The sequence below is a fragment of the Nyctereutes procyonoides genome, unplaced genomic scaffold, assembly GCF_905146905.1.
Source record: "Nyctereutes procyonoides isolate TBG_1078 unplaced genomic scaffold, NYPRO_anot_genome, whole genome shotgun sequence".
In the NCBI taxonomy this organism is placed as follows: Eukaryota; Metazoa; Chordata; class Mammalia; order Carnivora; family Canidae; genus Nyctereutes; species Nyctereutes procyonoides.
The window spans coordinates 1,875,445-1,900,887 of record NW_026575020.1 but is presented as its reverse complement, the minus strand read 5'-3'; the positions used below and the strand labels follow the sequence as shown (position 1 = coordinate 1,900,887).

At 49.4% G+C, this 25,443-nt stretch overlaps 2 protein-coding genes across 5 annotated transcripts in view; one reads left to right on the top strand and one right to left on the bottom strand.

Moving 5' to 3' along the window:
• The first annotated feature begins 585 nt into the window (after positions 1-585).
• Positions 586-4,142, top strand: RND2 (Rho family GTPase 2). Of its 2 annotated transcripts, XM_055303992.1 has the most exons (6): positions 586-773; positions 1,258-1,345; positions 2,118-2,227; positions 2,979-3,113; positions 3,327-3,577; positions 3,909-4,142. In XM_055303992.1, the coding sequence occupies exons 1-6, from the start codon at positions 672-674 to the stop codon at positions 3,958-3,960; spliced, it is 738 nt and encodes a 245-aa protein (XP_055159967.1). In that variant the 5' UTR covers positions 586-671; the 3' UTR covers positions 3,961-4,142. The 2 variants fall into 2 exon arrangements, with proteins under 2 accessions (XP_055159967.1, XP_055160051.1); XM_055304076.1 differs by having other exon boundaries at positions 587-773; positions 3,327-4,142.
• Positions 4,143-16,725: 12,583 nt separating this feature from the next.
• Positions 16,726-25,443, bottom strand: part of BRCA1 (BRCA1 DNA repair associated) — a 63,756-nt gene continuing 55,038 nt past the window's right edge. For all 3 annotated transcript variants that reach the window (XM_055322915.1, XM_055322905.1, XM_055322920.1), the window contains exons 19-23: positions 25,298-25,396; positions 20,544-20,598; positions 18,658-18,731; positions 18,369-18,429; positions 16,726-17,130 (exon numbers count right to left, since the gene is read on the bottom strand). In XM_055322915.1, the coding sequence (XP_055178890.1) occupies positions 16,985-17,130; positions 18,369-18,429; positions 18,658-18,731; positions 20,544-20,598; positions 25,298-25,396 (435 nt within the window). In that variant the 3' untranslated portion in view covers positions 16,726-16,984. The remainder of the gene's footprint in view (positions 17,131-18,368; positions 18,430-18,657; positions 18,732-20,543; positions 20,599-25,297; positions 25,397-25,443) is intronic.

Here is a 25,443-nt window from a genome sequence, read left to right as displayed (position 1 = left end):
GCCATGGGGACGGAAAGCCATGATGTCACCATTGACCGGGTGGGTGTGTTGGAGTCCATACCTTCGTATCCCCAAGACTCCCTGCCGGGACGATGAGAGAGAAGGGAGTAAGAAGATCGAACCAAAAAGACTCCCTCCTTCCCCTGCCATCTCGCGCCCCCTCCTGTTCAGGAAGCGGATGGCTGCCCCCGCGCGTGTCCGCACTAGCACACCGGCGTGCACGCGTGGGCACGCACAAGGCCCGAGCCTCGCGCGTTTGCTGCTTTCACCCTACCCCTCAGAACTTCACCGGAACTCTGCCCCGCGCCCCTCTCCAAAGAAGTCAAAACACTCAAATCAACCTGGTTTGGCCCGCCCCAAACCCGTAGGGGTTCCCCAGACCCCCCACCCCGCGCGCTGGAACCCTGCTCCCGGCCCTCGGCTTCCCCGGGCCCCGCCCCACTCCTCTGGGCCCCGCCCCCTAGGCTGCGCGGGCGGGAGGCGGGGCCGGGGGCGCGGCTGTCGGGCTGGGGGCGGGGCGGAGGGGGGGCCGCGGCCCCGGGCGGGGGCTCGGCGCGGGCCCGCGAGATGCCGGTGTCGGCGGCCCGAGCGGCTGCAGCTGCAGCGGCGGGGGAGGCGGCAGCGGGGCCCCGGAGGGGGGCTGCGCAGGGGGCCGGCGCGTAGCCGGGACTATGGAGGGGCAGAGCGGCCGCTGCAAGATCGTGGTGGTGGGGGACGCGGAGTGCGGCAAGACGGCGCTGCTGCAGGTGTTCGCCAAGGACGCCTACCCCGGGGTGAGGGACCCGCGTCTTGGGAGGAGGGCGCTGAGGCCGCGAGGGTGGGTGATCAGGGCCCTAGGGGACGAACCGAAATGGGTGCCGGGGTAACCAGGGTCGAGAGAGAGGGGTTCGGAGGACCGGGGACCGAGGGAGGCGTTGGGGGCTCCGGGGGACTGCAGAGGATTGGGGTGGGAGGGATTGGGGAGCAGGGTGAGATGAGTGGGGTTTGGGAGAACCAGAGATCCAGGAGGGAACGCTAGGGGAATGTCGGGGGTCCTGGGCATCGGAGAGGGGAAGAACTAGGGCCCGAAGGGACCGGGAGGGGGTCTGGGAGCCTAGCAGACATTCCGCTGAGACAGCCGCTCCCGGGATCTCCTCTTTGCCCAACACTAGACCAACTTGCGTCCAGGGGCTGGGCTGGAAGATGTGTGGGAGTGAGGAGGGCATTTGTCTGGCTTGAAGACTGGAGGATCACATCTTGACCCATCCCTCTCTGCAGAGTTATGTCCCCACCGTGTTTGAGAACTACACCGCAAGCTTTGAGATCGACAAGCGCCGCATTGAGCTCAACATGTGGGACACTTCAGGTAGCCAAGTCCCTGGGGTCACCCTGACTTCCTAGGCTCCTACCCTCGCCCCTCCCTTGGCTAGACCCTTAGGCTCCAGGTAAGCCCAGCCTATCCAACCAATTTTAGGAGGACGGAAAATCAATGTTCTGCTTAAAACCAGAGAAACTGAGGCAGAGTTTGCAGAGACACATAGAAACCTTGTCCTAAGGGAGAGAAAGCCCAGTATTCGATCCTCTCAGCTTGCTTACCTGGGAAAGTTGGGAGGAATGGATTTATTTTGGAACTTGTTTCTCAGGAAATAGAGCTGGGTTTAGAAAAGACATTTAGAATTTGTTTGACGGGTGGGGAACTGCTTCTATAGACTGAAGTATAGAAATCTGAGATGTCCCAAGTGGGTGGGAGAGCTCTGCCCCTCCCCTCCTCCAAAAAAGAAGTTTTTTTGTTTTTTTAAATCTCGGCTCCCCTGGAGGGCTTTAGAAGACATGTCTGTCAAAGCCCAGAAAGCACATGCAAACTTTTGAGAATGTGGAGAGATTTCATGAGCTTCTCAAAGACTCAGAGAAGATGAAGAATGATTACTTTTAAAGAAGCCCCTAGGGAAGTGGAGAGCTGTTCTCTGCCATCTAACCTCACCTTTGCCTATTCCCATCCTTGGAGAAACCCAGGATGCTCTTTCCATTCTCCACTCCTAGCAATCCTTGACCAGGATTGGTAAGGTCTCCCATTCCTTTCCAGGTCACCCACCCACTCAGGACCCTCATCTGTCTCCTCCCTCCCTGTGTTCTCTCAGGTTCCTCTTACTATGATAACGTCCGACCCCTGGCCTATCCTGATTCAGATGCTGTGCTCATCTGCTTCGACATTAGCCGACCAGAAACACTGGACAGTGTCCTCAAGAAGGTGGGAGCCTGGGGAAGCAGGATGGTTAGACTCAGGGGGACCAGAAACGATGGTCCTGACACAGCATGGGCCAAGAGGAGAGAGTGATGCCTGGGGCAGGGTCATCAACTGGAGAATGTGTGAAGCTCTCTCATCCTTCTCTATCCTGCCCACTCTTCCCACCCCCGCTTCCTGGAAGTCTGCCCTCAGAGCTGGATTCAGCACCTGGGGGAGACAGAGGAGGACAGGGAGAAGAACTCAAGAGATTCCTTATCTATCCTCCCCATCTCCTTGGGTGTGGGAACACCAGATGGTGGGATTGGGAATGCTGCTCCAGGAGCTCTGGAGAACCCTGTGGTCTCCTCTCCAGGCCTCCATTTCCATGAGAAAAGCCCATGTTGAAAGGACAGAAGTCCACTAAAACAGCTGTAGTGTGTGTGTGGGGGGGGGGGCGATTGGTCTGTTCTTGGGAACAAATTTGGGGAAGGGGTTGGGAATGGGAAGGTTTCAGGCTGGTAGACCCTTCCTGGTCACTGAGGTAGAAGCAGGGCCCTGTGATCCAGGACCACAGTCCTTCTCTCCTTTCCTTTTCCTATACCCCATCCTGCTTCCAGCCCAGGCCCACCATTCGTACCTTCCTGCTCACATGGGAGAGCCCAGAGGGGTGCATGGTTTCTGCATGATGTGAGGAAGGGTGTTCTCCTGGCCCAGAGCAAGAGTTCACCGTGTGCCTCCTCCTATCCCTCCATAACTGTTTTCTTCCCCCAAATAGTGGCAAGGGGAGACTCAGGAGTTTTGCCCCAATGCCAAGGTTGTGCTGGTTGGCTGTAAACTGGATATGCGCACCGACCTGGCCACACTGAGGGAGCTGTCCAAGCAGAGGCTTATCCCAGTTACACATGAGCAGGTGGGACTCTTGACCTCTGACCTAGCCCCAGCCTGGACCTTTCACTTCTGCCCCTCTCCATCTCTGATTTGATAACATCCTACTCGGCTCATCCCTTGCTCAGCCTCTGACCTCTGACCTCTGACCGGATCCCTTGATAATACTTCCACCCCACCCCACCCAGCCTCCCTGCCCCTTGCCCCATAACTTCCTCCGTTCATTCCATCCTTCCAGGGCACTGTGCTGGCCAAGCAGGTAGGGGCTGTGTCCTACGTGGAGTGTTCCTCCCGGTCGTCTGAGCGCAGCGTCAGGGATGTCTTCCATGTGGCTACAGTGGCATCCCTTGGCCGTGGCCATAGGCAGCTGCGTCGTACTGACTCACGCCGTGGACTGCAGAGATCGGCTCAGCTGGCAGGCCGGCCAGACCGGGGGCCCGGGAACGAGAGCGAGATACACAAGGATCGAGCCAAGAGCTGCAACCTCATGTGAGGGGCCAGGGTGGGGCAGAGTGTGAGGAGGGGTGGTGAAGGGCACAAGTGTTCCCCCTGCTGCACCTGGCTTCCTGACTGCCTGACGCTGGCAGGGACTTCAGGCCAGGCCGAGTGAGTGATTCTCCTGGGCAGGAGAGCTGGAGGCAGAAGGGTGCCACCATTCTCCACATCCTCACCCCCCTCCTCCCTACAGGAAGTGGAGGAAGCCAGCAGGACAGGCATCTGGGCTGGGAGCTGGGCTGGAGGGGGTTGGGGAAGCTGGCATCAAGCAGTGACTTTGGCTGAGTCTTAATATACTAAGGGTACCTTCCCTCCCCACCCCCAGAACCCATAGCCTGGCCTTGGCTTCCTTCTCTAAGGAACGTGTCCATCTGTGACCTTCCCTTCGCCTCTCCCCGTTCCCTCCCACGGCTGTTCTCACTCAACCTAACCTCCAGGCCACATGCACTAAATTAAAACGCAAGTTGAGAAACCCCTCCCCCACCAGCCCACCCCACCATCCTAGCTCTCCCTTGATCCCTTCCCCCAACTGTCCCCAAATAAAGCCCATGTCCATGGAGATCGGCTGTGGCTTTAGTTTTGTTGCTTTCTAAAAACCCACTCTACCACTTTCTAGTAGCAGGAGGGAAAAGTTAGGCTTCAGGAAGAACTTTTCTTGTCTCTGCCCATAGAGAAAAAAGGCCATGGTCAGATTAGCAGTGTCCTTTTGGGAACCAGAGGTGGGGGAGTGAGAGATTGGGGGAATATCTATCTCAATGAGCCAGACAATCCCAAAGCGATTAGGGGGTTTTAAAGTGGTCTAACATGCAATCCAGGCCTCAGCCCAGCTGAGGCCTCCTGCTAGTGTGGGAGGGGTCCTGCTGAAGTGGTCTAGGCCCCTGGTACACCATCTCCACCCTAAGCTTGGAATCCCCCCCCAGGAGCCATGGGGGTAAGGAAAGTATCAAAATCCTCCTTGTCACAGAAGCTGACTCTTCAGGGCAGTGAAGTTACCCAAGGGGACAGTAGTTTGATTCTGGGGTTTCCTTGGAGGTGAGGGTAGGGGTTCTCATTTCCAGCTTGAGCTCCTTGATGATTTTGGAGGGAACATCAGCTGTGAGTTAAGGTCACAGTCCCCCTACCCCAACCCTGGAGAGGAGGAAAGCCGGTGGAGGGGCTGGCCAGAGCTCTTGTTGTCAGGAAATACAGTGCTGGTCTGTTTTCTTGGGAGTCTGGTTTCACATTGTCCTGTATTCCCTCCCTGGCTCTGGTCCCATTGGCCTCTTTTCGGTGACATTCTCCCCCAGGAACCATCCCTGGCCATCCCCTCCCCCAGTCCCAGCCAGTTCTCCCTGACACACTCTGGGCGAGAACACAAACCTCATCCTCCCATCTGCTGGGTTCCCCCCGAATTCGCAGCCCATCCTTCCCTCATTCATTCAGCAGATATGTACTGAGCAATGAACTGTGTGCCAGACACCAGCTTGTGGTTCTGAAAGGACCAGTCTCTGTGCTCTGGAGGCCAGCCCAACAGGGAAGAGAGGTACCCTAGGTATGGCAGGGCTTTGCTTGTGGGAGCTCCTCAGAGCCTCAGGTGACCATCCTCTGAGCCGGGTCCTAAGGGTTGAAGAGGAGTTTGTTTACCAGGCAGGGGAGGGGTAGGAAAGGCATTCTGGGCAGAGGGTATAGCATGTGCAAACACGTGGCATGAGAAAGAGTGTGCCATGGTGGGGGCGGCCATGGCAAGGAGGGCAGAAGACATGGCTGGAAAGGTATATCAGGGCCACTGCAAGGCCCAAGAAGGAACCAGGACTTCATCTTGAGGATGTGAGGAGGCACCAGGGATTTCAAACAGAGAATGAAGTGACCAGGTTTGGGATAGATGAGGTATCTGATGAGGTGATGAGGGCTGGGGGATTTGGCTTGGAGATGTGTCATTTAACACAGCTCCTCTTTCCCTATGCTACCGCCCCATCTTGAGAGGAAAGGAAATCCCAACCCACTGCTTGCTGGCTTATCAGAACCCCCCCTTTCCCTCCCTCTGCTACAGCACCCTGTCCTGGTCCATCTCAGCTAATCTCCCCAAGGGTTCTGGGACCACTTTGAGGGTACTGGGCACCCAAACTGAGGTTAGAAGCTGACTCTAAGACCCTCTCCCAGGACCCCAAGTCCTGGATGAAGGGTGCTGGAGAGGGTTGGGGCCCAGCTAGGTGGCTCTCAGTCTGGTCCCAGAGGACTGACCCCTCACCACTGCCAACACACACACACCCCTTCCCAGGGACCTGCCACACTATCAACCCAGGATTTGGGGCCAAGGCTTTTTTTCTTCACTTTGGACTTTGATACAAAGCAGACCCAAGCCTATAGCCTCCAAAGTGCAGAGCATTTGTGCCCCTCTCTTCTCCCAACTGCCCTCTTCCTGCCTCACTCAGGGAATGCAGATGCATTTCAATATCCGCCTAAAGCAAACATAATTAGGAAAATAAATCAGTGAGGGGAACCCCCAAAGTTTAATACATTTCTAATACCACCAGGAAGAGATTGTGGTCTCCTCTGCAGGTCTGGGTTGCCAGACATTTGATTTCTGGGGAGGGGGCTGTGCTGCTGGGCCTAGTGCTTGCTTGATGAGTGGGAGGAGGGAATGGGGCTGTTTCTAGATCCTCAGAGGCCCCTGCAGGCTGGAGGGAGAGGACTTCACCCCCACCCCCACCCCCACCCCAGATGCAGGAGTCAGACCCAGCTTCCTCCTCTGCAGCTGTTTCCCCCACAAATTAGACACCCGTTTAGGAAACAATGTAGCCTCGTTAATCATTTAATGAAATAAACAACTAATCACGCTGTGATGCTGCCAGAGTTTCTTAACCCCACAATCAGCCTGCCCTGGAGGGAGGAGGGAGAAGGAAGGGGCGAGGGTAGGGGTGGTAGGGGACTTGGTCATCCCCTGGGGACTCCAGGCTTTCCCAAAGGGACCCTCTCCAGAAAGAAATGGAGATTTGGAAGCCGAGGGCCTGGGGTTCCCAGCTCTGCCATTTCCTCCCTGGGGAGCCTTCAGTGAGGTTCTACACCATCTGCACCTCAGCTTTCACACCTGGAAAAGAGCTGATCACCACATACACTGCATTATGTTGTTGAGGAAGATTCAGAGAAGGGATGTAGAGGAGCTGTGACCCTCGATAGGTGGCTGAGCTGGTGTCAACCTTTATTCCTTACAGCTTTGACTTCCAGGCCAGACTGCTTCTGAGCCTGCCCCAGGGAACCAGGAAAGGCCTCTTGGAGGGGACTACTGGTGCTCAGGATTCAAAGGCTGGAAGCAGGCCAAAAGACAGGAAGGGGGAGGTCTCTGTGTGTTGTTCCCACATCTATCCTGAGGGCCAGAGGGAGCTTTAATGACTCCTCCAAAGGCTGAGGTCCTTTGCTCCCCATTTTTCTAAGCCCCCCCACCGCGCCCCATAAACTTTTCTTTAGTCTCTGGGTGAGAACCCTATGTTGCCATGGTGACCTCACCCCAGGTACACTCAGACTGGTCCTGCAGGCTGAGGGAAGTGAGGGGAAAGGACTCATGTCCCCAAGGTTCCCAGTGGGCACCAGGACCCTGGCAGACAATCCTGGTACCGCTGTCTCCACCTCCTCCACACTTGCTTCCCCAAGAAAGGGGTTCTTCGGCTCCTCTATGGGATACCCCCCCACCCCACCCCTCCACCCCACCCTTTCCCTCTCTACCAACAAAAGAGTTCCTTCTACACAGCGCAGCCCCTCTCCCAACTTCCCCCTTCCAGCGGAGTTCCCAGGTCTGTCTCCATCTCTAGTAAACCCTCTACACCCTCTCCTTGTGGGTGGGGGTGAGGTTCAGAGAGAGGGGAGGCTCCCCAGCAGCTGCCCACCCCCAGCAGCCCAAGGAACAAGGGGCATGTGCGTGAGTGCCCCTCCCCCCATGAAAATGCCTGTGCTGTTGACTCCTAAATAACAGATGTCTGTCTGCATATTAATGAGATTGGACGAATAATTGGTGAGTTTTTCATTCAGTGTCAGAATGAACCCAGAGGCCTTATGTTCATACACACAGACACCCACTCACCCCCCCCCCCAACTTTCCCCTTCCCCCCAGAGCACAATGAGACAGACGCAGAGGCTGGCGAGTTTGACCCACAAAGGGGAGGGGCAGACAGGGAACCGGTGGCCGCAGGAGCGAGACCTCCAGGGTCTGGAGCTAGATTTGTTCAGGTTCTCCCTCTGGATTGGCCATCTCCCTGAACCCCCATGGGCCTAAGTTTGCATTTGTGAGATTTCACCACCAGGCAGAAGAGGCCCAGAAGAAGATGGGAGCCAGAAGGTAGAGAGGGTTGTGAGGAAAGGCAAGTGCAGCTTAGGGGGAGTGACAAAGCAGGGGGCTCCTTCAGTTGTGCCTCCCAGGAGCCCAGAATCGGTGGGCCCCGTACCCCGCTTTAGCCCCCATGCCAGGGTGTATGGTGGAAGAACAGGGATTTCTGAGTTGGATAGCTACAACTGCCAGCTGGGTGTTTCCCTCCGTGTTTTCCAACCTCTCTGAGCCTCTCCTACTCTTCTGGTCTCCAAGAACACCTACCTTGCAAGACTGAAAAGATGAAATGAGCAGAGGGGCGCCTGGCAGCTCAGTAGGTTAAACGTCTGCCTTTGGCTCAGGTCATGATCCCGGGGTCTTGGGATGCAGCCCCTGCCATTGCGCTCCCTGCTCAGCGGGGAGTCTGCTTGTTCCTCTGCCCCTCCCCCCCAATTCATGCTCTTTCTCTTAAAATCTTTAAAAAAAAAAAAAAGATGAAATTAGATAAACTATGTCAAATGTCTGTCCTAGTGCCTGCTTATAATAGGTCCAACACATATAAGTTCTTCCCCCCCCCCCCCCACCTATCCCCCAAACACACCAAGACCGTTTAAAAATTGCTGCCTCTCCTGCCAGCCCCACCCTTGTTAGGGCAGGGGTTAATCAGAAGTTTAGTAATTATCCTGGCTGCCTGGAAATCGGGAAGTAAAGATCTGAAGACGGGCAGGAACAGAGAGAAGACTGATGGCAGCCCAGGCCTGGAATAGAAGGGAAGGGACCACGGTGGGGATGCAGAAGGTACTGCAGGCAAGTGGAGGGAGTCCCCAAACAAAAGGCTAGAATCTAGGGGGTAGATTTCGAAACCCCAGTTCTGTCGTGAACTTGACCTCAGAAGCCTCCTTCCCTCTTCCTGCCTCAGTCTCCCCATCTGTAAAATGAGGGAGCTGGCTTAACTCTCTAAGAGCCCTGCTCAGTGTGTGAGAAGGTGAGTCCCAGGGGCTGGAGGGTGCAGGGGAGGGGAGGCGGCCACCCCGACCCCCACCCCCTCTGGCCCGTCAGTCACTCTTGCTCTGTGTCCTCTCTGCCTTGGTAAATGGATCTGCTGCACCAGCACACAACTGTCCATTGTGTCCTAATGAGGGACGAGCAGGGAAAACCAATCACTTATGATGCAAATGAGCGGCGGCTGCAGCCTCCAGGCTTTCCCTGAGTGCCTCTCTTCTGCCCAGACCCCTGAGCTGCCCCGTTGGGCGCCTTTCTCCCTAGCCTCAGTTCCCATCTGGTCCTGGAGAAGGATTGGGGCAGGGGGCAGACCCGCCTTCCCTTGGTTGCTCACTGCCACTCCCTGCAGGGAGCCTCAGCCCTCATAGCCAGCCTGGGCGGGTTCTCCACCCCCAAATGGCAACCAGGGCAGCGCAGATTTTTTTAACTGGGGTGAAATTCATATAACATACAATTAACCACTTCAAGGTATACAGTTCCATGGCATTTAACACAATCACCATGTTGCACAGCCACCACCTCTCTAGGCTTGGGTATCATACCCCTCTGCCCATCTCTGCACCCTTGGCCTCCAGTGGCACAGGGAGGCTGCTGAGGCCTCCACAGAGTCCAGGAGTCATGGAGGCTGGTGTTGGGCTAAAGGCTGAAAAGCCCAGAGCTGGCCTGAGATTGAAGTGGACGAGCCCTGTGCTTTATTTAGCCCAGAGGAGAAGACAGGAGAGATCATCACTGCTTTCCCCAGCACAGCCCTGGGATCCTATCTTTGGGAATTTTTTTTTTTTTCTTAATGTCTCTGGCATTTGGTTTGAAACCAGATGTGGCCACCGCACAAATCTTTGTTTCCATGGCTTTTCAGAGCTTGGGGATGATCCCACCAGCAGGCTTCTTATCTTGGCAGCTGCAGAGGTCTCTGAGACAGCCCCCAGGATCCCTCAGGCCACTAGGGAGGGGCTCCCCTCCATGGGCCCCAGGGACAGGCTTCACCACGGAAAGATTTTACACCTGTGTGGCACAATTTATTTTATCTTTATTCTAAGAGCTGGGAAGACTCATATAAGTTGTAGTCTGAGCTCCTCTTGCTAATACACACAACCATTTGCTTCTGTCATTTTCAGGAGAAGAAGGCAGACTTCTGCTTACCTGTGTGTCTGTATTACCTTCAGATTCACCTTCCCACCCCCCTTCCCTAATCTAGGACATGTGGTAACGTTTTTAAAACAAAATAAGACAAGACAAAACTCTTGGAATTAACCAGTGCCAACTGCTGCAGCATTGCAGAGAAAGAAACTTTACAGGGTCACAAACTTTCTTTTATCTTCTCTGGCTCCTATCCCCACCCAACTAGAGTCCACACTCCCTCTCTCCCATACAAACACAGTCCAGACAAATAATGAGGGCATTTCCATCTGTGTTCTAATGAATAGGGAGTCCCAGGCTAGTTAGTTCCAGCTCTGCCACCAATTCACTTTGACAAGGACCTCAGTTTTATCACCTCTAAAGTGGGAATAACAATTTTTACCCTGGCCATCTCCCAGGGAACAAGTGAGGCAGGAGAAATAATAGTTGTGCCAGTGCTTTGAACTTGCAAAGAGATGATCATGAACATCATAATTATGTTTCCAGTGATGGCGGCAGCAGTTTATCTGTCTTGACTGTCCAGCCTGGAGGGGCCCTTGCTGGAGGACAAAGGGGTAGGGGAAATGGATGTCCTCTGTCTGTGTGGGTGGGTGTTGGCTTGATTAATCACAAAGGAGTAGGCTTCACGGCAGGCAAGGAGGAAATCTGTAGGTGTGGGCTGAGAAGGGGAAATAATTCGTGGACGCTTAGATCTCTTACACTGTTTTTGGAATAAATCAGCGTTCTAGAAAAGTGAGTGGGAAGGACTGAAGGGAATTAGCACTCCTGAGGTCACAATGTGGTGGCTGGTTTTCCAGGGACTATAGATCCTGGGGGGAACGGGGAGGGGGGCAGTTGGAAAAGCCCTTCACTCAATGCATCCATTAATTCATCCTTGAACTCATTCATTCAGCAACTCCTCATTGGGTACGTAAAAAAGTATCTGCCAGGTATTGAGGCTGGGTTCCAAACAAAGATAAAATGATACTAATCCTGCCCCTAAGGACCATCTAGTCAAATGGAGAAAATAGAATATACACGCAAATACTGACCCGTGGAAGATGCTATTAAAGCAAACTTCTGGGGATTTTCTACGGGGGGAGAGATTCTGGTCTCGAAGATTGGTGGAGGTTCTGTGGTCCTTAGGGACCTACAGGTCCCCATATTGGGTGGCCAGGGAGAGGGAGTAGCAGGTGAAGCATTGGAGAAGCTGGATTTCAGCTTGGGATGGCTGGTTTAGGAAAGCTAGGGGGTATTAGAGAAACGTATCTGCAGAAGACTTTCCCAACTCTTTCTGGATCAGGTGCTCCTTCCCCCGGTTTTGCCAGCTGCAGGGTTCTTACTTGGGCCTTCTGGAATCTCCGGGGTTCCTTTTTACCCAGCCCAAACCCTACCCAAGCTCCAAGGGTCAGCTTGAGATGCTTCACCCAGAGGTCTGGCCACACAGCCTCCAGAGGGCTTCTGAACCAGAAGGCACAATTCTGTGAGGGTTTTCGGAGGCTTTCAAGCCTCCTGCATCAAGCAGCAAGCAATCTGAAGGCCAGAAATGGATCTTTTCTCCCTCCCTTCCACAACCGCAGTGCACATGCATAGAGGCTGCCATGGAACTGGGCGCATGGTCTTCCCTCGATCACCACCTCCTAAGATTGGTTCCCAGCAGTTTAGCCTCGCACAAATCTTTCTCTGAAGAGGGCTTTGCCACCTCTTTTTGTTGTGTGACCTCGGACAAGTTGCTGGACCTCTAAAAGTGTCACGTCTCTCGTTTGTATATTTGGGAACAGTGCATGGCACTTAGTAGGAACGTGGCAAATGATAGTCATTAATGATTATTCCTTCTGTTGCCCTCGCGAACTGGCAAGATCAGATGGTCCACGGAAACCAGGGCTGGCTTTCTGTTTTTCCCCACTTCTAGCTTCTAATTTAGTCATCTTTCTCCTCCCATCTGCCTCCTTCTGTTTTTGTTGTCCCTCGGTCTTTCCTGTCCCCACTCGATGGGTCTTGCCTGCCTTTCTCCCTCCAAGCCAGCTGTCTCTTCTCCCCTCAGAGCCCGCTGCTGCCTGGCCGACCCTCGCTAGGTGAGGGTTTTCTATTCACTCTGCTCTCCATCAGTCAATAAAGATAAATTACAAAATCATTTGTTTTATTTGTTCTTGTTACCTTGCGGACTGTCTGAAATTGCCTTTCTTTAGAAAGCCCTATTTGCATATCTCTATGCTGGAGTCAAAGGCTGCAGCTGTGGTTTCACTGCAATTTAAATATTAATAAAATCTCTAGCTGTTTTTTTAAGCAGTCTGGCCCTTCTGCTCCTAGGCTGCTAATATAATTTAATCTTTGTCCTTTGCTTTGTATTTATTTAAAGGGCCATTTTAGAGTCAACTGAAGCCAGCTGCTGCAACTTTGTAGATAAGAACCCCTAACCAGTCCACAAACCTTAGTTTTCCTTAAGAGGTCCAAGAGCCACCTCTCCTGGAGACAAAACAGACCTCGGGTAACATTTTATACCAACCAGCAGCCCCTTATGCTAAACCGCTAAACCAGCAGTTCTCAAACAGTGTGCTCCAGCATCAGAGGGCTGGGCCCCACCATTGGTTTCTGATTCAGGATGTTGGGAATGAGTCCCCAAATCTACAGAGCTGACCTGACCGTTCCTAGTGGTGGTGTTATTCCCCATCATTCTCCATCAGGGTATCAGGGTTTGAGAATCCCTGCACTAAGCTGCTTGCAAAACTGCCTTATCATTCTGGGTCCCTGAAACTAGGTCTCCAAAGTTCATCTGTGCCAGTCCCTCCCCATAACTTGGCAGGGAGACTCTCCAGTTTTCTATTCCTTCCAGACCCTCAAACCCATTGCTTAGATTTTCCTGATCATTCAGACTCATTTGAGGGTCGCCTTCCCTCCTGCCTCTGACCCCAGCTCTCCCCAAGCCCTGCTCTCTACAGGAGCTGGCTGTCTCCCATTCTCCTTAATTTTCTATTTGCCTAGATTCATTTATTTAATTTTCTCCTTGTTATGGGCAGATTTACCGGCTGTTTGAGGGAGCTAAGCATCACCGAGGTATGGTAAGGGGGCCTCTGGCTCACCCATTCTACAGCTTTGGATAAGCAAGCTCCCTGGGTCCCTGGCTAGCAAGCCCGATTCTCCTGGGGCTCTGCGGGGGGGATCTGCCATTCCCCCTCATGCTGCCCTTCCTTCCCCTGTGCTGCCTGCCTCTGGGGCCCTCTTATCTGCTCCTCGCAGCCTTCACAGGATACATTCTGGGCAGCCTGGCTCCTTCCGCTCCAACCACCCCAACACTGATTCCTTTCCTTTTTGTCCGCATGTTTTTGAGCTGATACTTTGTTGATGATTCTAGCTGCATTTTTTTGGAGGGAGATAATCTACAGAGCTCTCCTCTAGACCTCTCCCCTGCACCTGCCTGATAATCCCCCGCCTTCTCCTGCCTTTCCAGCTCCTTTGCAGAAGTTCATTTGTGACAGGAGATAAAGGCGGCTCAGGACCCAGTTCCCCACAGGCTGCAGTGCCGAGAGGGCCACACTGTGGGATGGAAAAGAGGGAGGACGTCTTAAAGCCAGAGGTCGAAGGAAGAAGCAGATTTACTTCAACATCAGATAAGACTCTAAAACCCAACCAAGCATCATGAGGCCAGGGCTAGAAGCAGACTTCCGGGAATGGTTATGCAGAGCATGAAAAATAGACGGGGGATATTTGTTGGAAGACCTCAAGAGATAATTACAGAAAGCTTTTTATGTGTCATCCCTGCTTTCACCCAAGATTCCTGGGAAGGCTGAGGCCTGGCTCAGCCCCAGGGTCCAACAAGCCATGGCTTGTCACTGTCACTGAAGACTATGCCAATGGCACTTGCTTCCCACCCGCTTTGCTGTTCCCACCAAGACCCATGGACTCCCTGGTGGGTAGATGGCGGGCTGGCAGGAGCCCAGGGAGAGGTGGTGCCTCGGTGAGCCTGAACTGGAAGTTTTTTTTTTTTTTTTTTTAAGAGTTTACTTTCAAGTAATCTTCACACCCAACATAGGGCTTGAACTCACAACCCAGAGATTAATGGTTGCCTGTTCTACAGACTGAGCCAGCCAGGTGCCCCTGAACTGGAAGGCTTTGGTCATGGCAAGATAAGCAGTCATAAGACGGAGGCCGGAGGGAGGTGGAAACAGCCAGCTATGAGCCAATCCTACCAGTTTCTACCCAGCGCTGCTTTTCCCAGGAGAGCTGCGGCTGGGAGGCAAAAACATGCTCTTGCCTCCCTCCAAGGCCAGCAAGAGTCTGGAGTGCTAGTTCCCCTAACAACCCGTTCCTCTCCCCAAATTACCCTGAGGCTTGAGCCAGGGCCTCTGAGTGGGGTCAGTGACCTGATGTGGCTGGGAAGCTGCATGACGAGCAGAAAGGGCATGGGTTTAGATTTCCAGGTTATCACTTAACTAGCTGTGCAAACTCTGAGCAAAATCTTCTTTCCTATTCTCCTTCTTCAAATGAGGTGACAAATACCCACTTCCTAGGGCTGTGATGAAGACCGCATGAGACAAACATGTCATGATGCCAGTTCCTTCCATTTTCTCCACTCTTCTCTTGCCCACCCACCCTCCTTACAAACGTGGCAGTGCTAAATCGTGTGAGGACTTAAATCTCTTTTCCTCTAAGAGGACTCTAATCTCTGAATGAGTGAGGACCAAAAAATGATACAGATTCTTTTTTTAAAAAAATTTTTTTAAATTAATTTATTTTTTTTATTTTTATTTATTTTTTAAGATTTTATTTATTTATTCATAGAAACAGAGAGAGAGGCAGAGACACAGGCAGAGGGAGAAGCAGGCTCCACACAGGGAGCCTGACATGGGACTTGATCCTGGGTCTCCAGGATCACACCCCAGGCTGCAGGCGGTGCCAAACCGCTGCGCCACCGGGGCTGCCCTTTTTTTAAATTTATTTATTCATGATAGAGAGAGAGAGAGAGGCAGAGACACAGGCAGAGGGAGAAGCAGGCTCCATGCACCGGGAGCCAGATGTGGGATTCGATCCTGGGTCTCCAGGATGGCGCCCTGGGCCAAAGGCAGGCACCAAACCGCTGCGCCACCCAGGGATCCCATGATACAGATTCTTATCTGTGGATTAAGTATGTTAAATAGGAGTGGTGTCAGGAATCTCAAGATACCCTCCCCAGATTCCTATCTCCTGGTTATTCAAACAAAAACGAATCTAGGTCCTGTTGTGAAGGGGCTCTGCAGCTGCAATTCAGGTTATGGACCTTAAGATAGGGAGATCACCCTGGATTACCCGGTGGGAACAATTTAATCACCTGAGCCCTTAAAAACAGAAATTTCTCTGGCAAGAGCTAGATCCGGCAGTGAAAGAGACTCCAAACATGAGAAAGCTTTGACCAGTGTTGCTTGCTGGCTTTGAAGATGTAGGTAGGGGTTCATGATCCTAGGAATGCAGGAGAAGCTAAGGATGACCTCTATCCAACAACTAGTAAGGAAACAGGGATTCTTAATTGCACAACTGCAAGGGACAATCGGGCCAACAACATGAAATGAGCTTGGAAGCGGATTCATTCCCAGAGCCTTTGGAAAGGAACATAAACCTGCTGCCTTGATTTTGGCCTTGTGAAACCTGAAACAAAGAAACCAGTTGAGCCAACTTGGCCTTCTGACCTACAGAACTATGAGATAATAAGTGGATGACATTAGATTTGTGACAATTTGCTATGGCAGCAATATAAATAGCTATTTTTTTATTGTATTGCATTGCTATTATATAGCAAATACAGTAGTACTGAGGTCTCCTCAATTAATGCTTGGAGTTGGTACTATTGTTATCCTCATTTTACTGATGAGACCTGAAACAGTGAAAGGGTCTGAGCAAGGCTGCAGCTGTAAGCCTCAAGAAGTCACACTTGGTGGAAGTGTTTGCTACCAAGTTTATTTGCAAGTGAATAGCACAACATTTACAAAACATTTTGTAAAATCAAATCTGTACTGCCCTCACTTGCTGGGGAACTAAGGAAGACCCAGTCCTTCCAACAGTTCTAAACAGTCCCAGATAATGAGTTGATGAAAAACACTTTCTCTTCCTTCGGCAAACAAAATTATTTATGAAGCTGTACAGTTCAGCAATAGGAAGCAAAGAGAAAAAAAATTACCTCACGGAAAGCAATAGCTCCTTTCCTGGTGGGATCCGTCATTTTACAGACATGAAATATTCATATGAGAGATCTTATGTTTCAAGAGGAATGGGTGACATATCAGAGCTACAACAATAAATATTGTATCTATTTCTAATGGGGAATTAAGAGGACTTTCTTTGGACACCAGTCCTTGAAAAGATTCTGCTATTTCAGAGCACATCAGTGCTAAGAAATTCTTTAGAAATCCAGTGACTACAGCACAGACTTCTGGAGATGAGTGAGGGTCAGCACCACTCCCCTGTCCCCTAACCCTTAGGGTTCATATTGATATCTCTTACCTGCCTCTGGAAGCCTCCGCCCCCCCCCCCCCGCCCCAATCTCCATTACAACATTTAAGAGCTGCCCATGGACTGTTCTGATTTTAAGTCACGTCACAGATTCCCGAGCACTTGCTTTCCACGGAAGGCTCTGACTCTTGGCCTTTATGAACATGGGGTTTTAGAGAAGCAAACTTAGGGAAACCAGATATTCTCCTGAGGCCAGCCATTCTGTGCTTCCAGCTCTAAGCCAACATCCCCAGGATAAGAAATAGGGCTGATAAATAATGAATCAGCATCTTGCTCAATTGGTGGGATTTATATGGTTTTAAATTATTTTCAGGTGAAAAATTACCACAATTTTGTGCTCATGGTAGATTTCAAAGGGAGACTTGAAGCAGAAAATCTTTAAGGGACACTTGCATAGCCAGAATTTCTTCTCAGGCTGATGTACATAAAATATTCAGTAACTGGGACTGTGAAGGAGCTCTCAGGGCCTGGAAAAAGGCTCCTTCTTAGGATCATGTGTGGGGTCCTGCAGAGACAGGCCCTACATGTTACACGCATGGCTGGCTGGAGTCTGCAGCAGCTCTGGGAATCTGCGGGATCAGGTAGGTGTCCAGCTCCTGGCACTGGTAGAGGGCTACACTGTCCAGCACCCACTCTCGGGTCACCACAGGTGCCTCACACATCTGCCCAATCGCTGGGGACAGAGAACACAAGCAGAAATTAGTGTCACTTCACATTTTCCCCACACCAGACTCTTGTCAATCTACTCTGGGGACCTGGCTGTGTGAGTTCATAGGGTTCCTCAGGTAGGTGCACACTGTTGATCTTAAGTAATGCTTCAGGACATAGGACCTAATTCAGAAGCTTTACTGATGGTAAAGCCTATATCCTCTGGCAACTTTAGTAACAGGAGCTGTTCATGGAAAAGTCACCAGGAGCACAGGGTGACTCAGTCGGTTGAGTGACCAACTCTTGGTTTTGGCTCAAGTCATGATCTCAGGGTCCTGGGATAGACTCTTGAGTCAGGCTCTGCACTCAGTGTGGAATCTGCTGGAGATTATCTCCCTCTCTCTGCCCCTCCTCTGCTCACGTGCTCTCTCTCAAATAAAAATAAATAAAATCTTTTAAAAAGGGGCAGGGGTGCGCCCAGTTGGTTAAGGGTCTGCCTTCAGCTCAGATCATGATCCCAGGGTCCTGGGACTGAATCTCACATTGGGCTCCCTGATCAGCATTGAGTCTGCTTCTCCCTCTCCCACTCTTCCTGGTTGTATTCTGTCAAATAAATAAAATCTTAAATGTATTACTGAGATTATTTCATTGTATTTGTGCTCATTTATATTTTAGGTGATGAACATTAATTAATATTTAACCCCCACCAATGGAAATAGCTCAAGTATTACTTTTTTTTTTTAAGATTTTATTTATTCATTCATGAGAGAGTGAGTGAGAGAGAGAGAGAGAGAGAGAGAGAGAGAGAGAGAGGCTGAGACACAGGCAGAGAGAGAAGCAAGGAGCCTGATGTGGGACTCAATCCCAGGACTCCAGGATCACATCCCAAGGTAGATGCTTAACCACTGAGCCACCCAGGTATCCCTCAAATATTACTTTTATAATACAAAATGTGCACACCACAAGAATTTTCAAAAGGGCATTTTAGCCATTCATTCAAAGATTCACTGAACACCTAGAAGGTCCGGAGAACTGTGTTAATCAAACACTGGGTGATCTCTTGTGAATTAAACTCATCACATAGGACCCCATCTCTCACAGGCACATGCCCATGGCCCTCTGAAGCCCTATACAGGTACACCATCTACTCCAGTTGATTGAAACAGGACATTTAGACTTAAAATCACCACAGTTATCTGCATACTTAATCTGGGCCCTTGCCACCCATGCTCCTCTGGACAAAGGCTTATAGCCAAGACTTACCATGGAAGCCACTGTCCTCTGTCCAGGCGTCCGGCTGCACGACTACCACTGGATGAGTGCCCTGAATCCCCGGGAAGGAAACAGCATTGAAGGTATCAGAACAGGACTTCTGGAACAGTCACTTCACTATTTCTTGATGGTGCGAGGTAGACTACTTTAGGTGCAACCACAGGGCACAAGGCAAAATGAAGGGTCGGAGGGATAGCCTTCCCTTAATAAACAAAATACTTAACTCAAATCTTTACTGATCCTTCACAGAGGGGAGTTTTCTAGAGCATCAAACACTTACCTTGCTGAGGGTGAATAATGAAGGCTCCTTCACCACAGAAGCCCCACAGAGGTGCACCATCCACTCTAATTGATCTAAATAGCACAGAGAGACCTAAAATCACCACAGTACTCTACACACTTGACCTGGACCCTCTACCCCACACTCCTCTGGTCGAAGGCTTACTGCAAGACTTCTAAGTAGGAGAGTCTCCGTCTTTGCTCCAAAACACAGAGAGGCCTTGAACTAGAATCTGTAATAGGTATGGATTCTAAGTCAATTTGCCACTGATATGCCACCTACTCTGGGTATTTATTGGTCCCCACAAGGCCCCTTGGTAGATAAGGTTTGACAGTCTCTCAAAACACTTTGAAAGCAAAGAATCCAAGATCCAATTTTCCTTAATTTGCTAAATTGTTGGCTATGATACTGTGAAAAAATATCCACTTGCCTTCTCTCCCTCCCTGCCTAATTGTGTGTTGGTAATTGATAATCACGGCCACTGAGGGCACCACACTTGGAGGTAATTACTGTAAATGTCAAGAGATAGGAAGATAATTCATTCAGTCAAAAAATACACATCATCCTGAACAGACTCTGCACATCAGTGGGGAAGGGCTCCATGCTGAGCTGGAATCAACAGACTTGGGGGAACAGAAATCAAAAGGGACTACAGAGACGTTCCACTTGCGCCTGGAAAATCAGCAGAATGGCTTCTCCGCCTCTTTGGGTGCTCTTTCTCCTCAGCCTATTTCTGGGGATTGCAGAGGTGCTCCTGTTTGTTTAAGTGAACTGAGGTCAACTGACTCATCTCCAAAATGATACCTGCTAGAGACCTGGTTTCATTACACCAAAGGAAAAAAAAAAAAAAAAAAAAACTGAGAAATTCCCAAGTGGCACTTGGAAAAGTCATAAAAATCCAATCAATAACCAATAAAGAAGACAGAAGCAAAATTACTTTGCCAGGCTCTCTTGCTGCCACTCATCTGTCCCCGTTCAGATGCCAAGGGGACAAGAGAGGGGCAAGAGAACCTAACCCCTGGGGCTGAAGTGGGCACAGAAGCAAAGGTGGGTAGACTTTATTTTGAAAAGAACAAACCAAATCCACACATGTGCCAGGGCCTCAGGGCCACATGATTCCAGAGTTGAGCGCCATAGCACTCCTAAACATAACATCACATTCAATGTCAAAGTTAATTAGAAAATGTTCATCAGGGATCCCTGGGTGGCTTAGCGGTTTAGTGCCTGCCTTCGGCCCAGGGCGCGATCCTGGAGTCCCGGGATCGAGTCCCACATCGGGCTCCCTGCATGGAGCCTGCTTTTCCCTCCTCCTGTGTCTCTGCCTCTCTATCATAAATAAATAAATAAATAAATAAATAAATAAATAAATAAATAAATAAATAAATAAATAAATAATCTTAAGGGAAAAAAAAAAAAGAAAATGTTCATCAAGAGGCTTTCCTTGCTTCTCTGGGCCTGTGTGGGGCCTCAGGCCCACAGGGCTTATGTAGCTACTGTGCTTATTTTTCAGTATCAAATGAAGATGACTTAGGAAGAGCAGAATTCTTTACATTTATAAATCTGAAAGGTATCTTCTCCCTACCTTATTATTTCTCTCCTTTCTTAAACCAAAGGGTAGTAAGTCAGCTCCACCCCATGAACACAGAACACTAACATCCTAGAAGCTAACTTTTCATGGCCTTCTAGCTCTTGAGAAGGGGCACAGGGCTGTTTTTTTTGATATAGGGTAATGTTTAGGTGTGGTTTTGTCTGGCAGATGGTAGATGACCTCTAGAGCACCTCACCAATCTGAGGAAACTTAAGACAGTCTCTCAGTCTCTCCTGTAACACTCCACCATGTAAGGGAAAGGCTGCTGCTGGACTCTGCACTTCTCCCAGTCTCTTACCTGTGGGCATGTTGGTAAAGGGTCCATAGCAACAGATTTCTAGGCCCCTGAAGATCTAGAAGAGTGGGACAGAGGGACAGAGGGATGAGAGAAAAAAATGCTCATTATAAAAGATGCATTTAATAAGAAACAATATATTTTCCAAAATGAAGGAGAATCTTTTTCCTTTACCACCTGATAATTTCTGCTCCTTCCCAGAGACAATGAGTCCAATATCAGAACATCGATAGATTTTAGAAGGCTTTTTTTTTTTTTAAGATTTTATTTATTCATAGAGACACAGAATGAGAGAGAGAGGCAGAGACACAGGCAGAGGGAGAAGCAGTCTCCATCCAAGGAGCTCGACATGGGACTTGATCCCAGGTCTCCAGGATCACACCTCAGGCTGCAGGTGGCACTAAATCACTGCGCCACCGGGGCTGCCCTGAAGCCTTTTTTTTTTTTTTTTTTTAAATAAAGTGTGTATATGTAGTTGATCCACTCTAACAGTTGATCCTGTTATTCACAGGTGGGGCATCCCACTTTGCCACCAATAAGGCCCAGGCTCCTTCCTGGTGACTTGTTGAGATAAAAACTAGGCCTTCGGGATCCCTGGGTGGCGCAGTGGTTTGGCGCCTGCCTTTGACCCAGGGCGCGATCCTGGAGACCCGGGATCGAATCCCACGTCGGGCTCCCGGTACATGGAGCCTGCTTCTCCCTCTGCCTGTGTCTCTGCCTCTCTCTCTCTGTGTGTGACTATCATAAATAAATAAAAATTAAAAAAAAAAAAAGATGTAGACATTATTTACATAAGTAACTAAACTTTAAAAAAACAAAAGAACTTTCTGTGATGATGGAAATGGTCTATATTTGTGTTAATAAGGTGGCCACATATTACATTTAGCTACCAAGCTCCTGAAATGTGGTTACGATGAGTGAGGAACTAAACTTCACATATTTTACTTAATTTAGTTATCTAGAATTTTTTTTTTTTTAGTTATCTAGAATTAAACAGCCTCATGTGGCTCATATGATGGGCAGATTCTAAGACATGCATTCACACAGGTTCTTAGGCAAGCACTAGGTTATCATTTATTTTTTATTGTCTTTTAAAATATTTATTTTAGAGAAAAAGAGAGAGAATGTGAGTACTGGTGCAGGGAGGAGCAGAGGGAGAAGGAAAGAATCTTTCAAGCAGATTCCCTACTGAGTGTAGAGCCCAGAGCCCAATGTAAGGCTTAATCCCATGATCCATGAGACCCATGAGATCACGACTTGAGCCAAAACCAAGAATCAGATGCTTAAGCGACTCGACTGCACCACCCAACTGCCCCACTAGGGTATCATTGAAAAGAAATGTAAAGTTGTGTCAGTTGGCTGGATGTATATCATCTGGGTAACCATCATTCTCTTCTCCCTCTTTCTCCCATTCCACAAAAAAGAAAATTGCCTAGGCCTAGAACTCACCTCTTTTTAAATAAAAGAAACCGGGGTACAGAAAAATTAGTAGCTAAAAACTCACGACAGCCTTTTAGGAAATGAGTCTCCCTACTCCCATCTCAACTACAGTCACAGGAAAAGAATGAACAGCAGAACAAGTCTGCTTCTGTTGTGACAGCGTCCATATATGCCATTCTTAGTATCTGTATGAATAAATTGCATCCCCAACCTGTTGACAGGACCTAGATGCTCTTAATGCTAAAAGCTCTCCCCAGGCAGCTGGCTGGAGCCAAATGCTGCTGTAAAAAGTACAAAAGATTAGGAATTTTTATATCCAAACTGACACTCACTGATGAGGATGTCTAGTTATGAAATAAGGAATTTGAAGTTTCATCTCTACAAATACATTTATTTCTCTTTCGCAGGAAAATACTATGATGACATTTACTATCTTCAGCATGTCATTACTTTGACCAGGCACTTTCCATCACTGCCACCCCAAATTCAGGAAAAACCCAAACAGTGGAATTTCCTTTGAAGGAGGCAGAATCTAGTGCTAATTCTGCCTTGCTTACAGTGGAATAAAAACAAATGGCTGGCTCACACAGAACTCCCCTGGGGTGAAGGCAGAAGCAGAAACAGGGCCAGCAGCTTTCCTTGGCATCTGGAAGTTACTTGATAGGCCCAGAGGGTGGGGGTGGGGCTGACCCCAAAGATTCAGAGCTTTCCCAAAGCAATTTTCCCTAGAAAATCACCTCTCCTGGTGATTTTGCTCAAGTTCTTTTTTTTTTTTTTTCTTGCTCAAGTTCCATACAGGGACAGGCAATGCTCCGTATGAGATTGTTCTGAAATGCTCAGCGGTGCACATTTAAAAAAGGAGAAAATGCAGACTAGGCATGTAAGCACTCAGTGACCTGAGAAAGCAGCCAGTTCAGGCCCAACAGGCAGGTGTGAAGTCTTCCCTGGACTTCTCCTACACCAAGTGTGGGGGCTCTAACTCACAACCCCAAGATAAAGAATTGCATGCTCTTCTGACTGAGCCGACCAGACACCCTTAGTAATGTTTTGTTAAGATTTTTATTTATTTATTTTTAAAGATTTTATTTATTTATTCATGAGAGACACACACAGAGAGAAGTAGAAACATGGGCAGTGGGAGAAGCAGGCTCCCTGCAAGGAGCCTGATGTGGGACTCGATCCCAGATCCTGGGATCATGCCCTGAGACAAAGGCAGTTGCTCAATTGCTGAGCCACCCCAGGCATCCCAAGATTTTTATTTCAAGTAATCTCTACACCTGACACGAGGTTCAAACCTATTACCCTGAGATCAAGAGTTGCATACTCCACTGACTGAGCCAAACACTCCAAGAAACTATAGTATTGTTCAGAGCTCAGATTCTGGAGCCTGACTACATGTGTTCAACTAGTCATGGGTTCCCAACTAGCTGTGTGAGCTTTCATTTTCTCATCTATAAAATACGTATAATTAGGAACACCTGGGTGGCTTAGTTGGTTAACTGTCTGACTTTACTTCACGTTGTGATCTATGTTGGGCTCAAAGCTCAGCAGGGAGTCTTCTTCTCCTTCTTCCTCTGCACCCCCTACCCTGCTTGTGCTTTCTCTCTGTCAAATAAATTTTAAAAATCTTAAAACAAAATTGGTGTAATTATAACACATACCTTATAGGGCTATTGTAAGATTTTTTTTTTAAAAGTATTTATTTATTCATGAGAGACACAGAGAGAGAGGCAGAGACATAGGCAGAGAGAGGAGCAGGCTCCATGCAGGGAGCCCGATATGGGACTCGATCCCGGGATTCCAGGATTATGCCCTGGGCCGAAGGCAGATGCTTAACTGCTAAACCATCTAAGGATCCTCTGTAAAATTTTTTTTTTTTTTAAAGATTTTTTGGGTAGCCCGGGTGACTCAGCAGTTTAGCACTGCCTTCAGCCCAGGGCGTGATCCTGTGGTCCCAGGATTGAGTCCCACGTGGGGCTCCCTGCATGGAGCCTGCTTCTCTCTCTGCCTAGGTTTCTGCCTCTCTCTCTCTCTCTGTCTCTCACGAATAAATAAATAAAATCTTTAAAAAAATTTTTTCTAAAAAGATTTTTTTGGAGAGAGAGAACACAAGGAGGGAGTGTGCAGAGGGGAGAGGGAGAAGCAGACTCCCCACTGAGTGGGGGAGCCCCTCATGAGGCTTAATCCCAGGACCCTGAGATCATGACCTGAGCCAAAGGCAGACACAACCAATTTGCCACCCAGGCACCCTGGGCTGCTGTAAAATTGTTAAAATATGATCATGTGTTTAGAGCAGACCCTAGCATACAATATACATTATAAAGATGTTAGCTGTTAATTATCAATCACTGTCTTCTGTGCTTCCACAGACAGCACTGTGTACATCCCCCTCAAGGTAATGACTATATTACGTTATAGAAAAACATCACAGTGATGTGGAAAAAGCAAAGGCCTTAAATTCACATCTATTTCATTTTTTTAAAAAATATTTATTTATTTATAATTTATGATAGAGAGAGAGGCAGAGACACAGGAGAGAGAAGCAGGCTCCATGCCAGGAGCCTGATGCGGGACTCGATCCTGGGACTCCAGGATCGCACCCTGGGCCAAAGGCAGGCGCTAAACCGCTGAGCCACTCAGGGATCCCCAACATCTATTTCAAATCCCAGTTCTGTCAGTTATCAGCTGAGGTTTGAACCCCAGACTGAAATCCAAAGTACATAGCTTCCCTACACCTCTAAGTTCCCTCATTCATAAAGGGGAGAGAATACTTATTTACCTTGCTGGGCTAGAAGAACTAAAAAGAACCTAGGGATTGCCTGGGTGGCTCAGTCAGTTAAGCACCTGACTCTTGGTTTTGGCTCAGGTTGTGATTTCAGGGTTGTGGGATTGAGCCTGGAGATGGGCTTGAGATTCTCCCTCTCCCACTCATGCTCACTCTCTGTTCCAAATAAATAAATCTTTTTAAAAAAATTTCAAAAGGGGTGCCTGGGTGGCTCAGTCGGCTAAGTGTCTGTTTTTGGCTCAGGTCATGATCTCAGAGTCCTGGAATTTAGCATCATGTTAGGCTGCTCAGTTGAGTCTTCTTGTCCCTCTCCTTCTGCCCCTCCCCCTGCTTGGGCTTGGTCTCTCAAATAAATAAAATCTTAGAAAAAAATAAAAATAAATGAATAAGAATCTTTATGGAAGCACCCAGCTAGTGCTCTAGCATTGATTATGCAATGTCCCTTACAAGTGCATGAGACCATCTCCATGAAGGGAACTAGAATGCAGCGGGGTGGATAGGGTTTTGTCAACATAGCAGAGTGGGGCTTTACCTTTCTGTCTTGGGATTCTCTGTCCTGGGATTCTCTTGCTCGCTTCGGACCCTGGTGATTTCTTCCATTCACAACATCTCCTCTGACTTCAAAATCATGCTGGAAGAAACCCAAGGCAAACCACAGGAATCAGAGAAAGAAAAGCC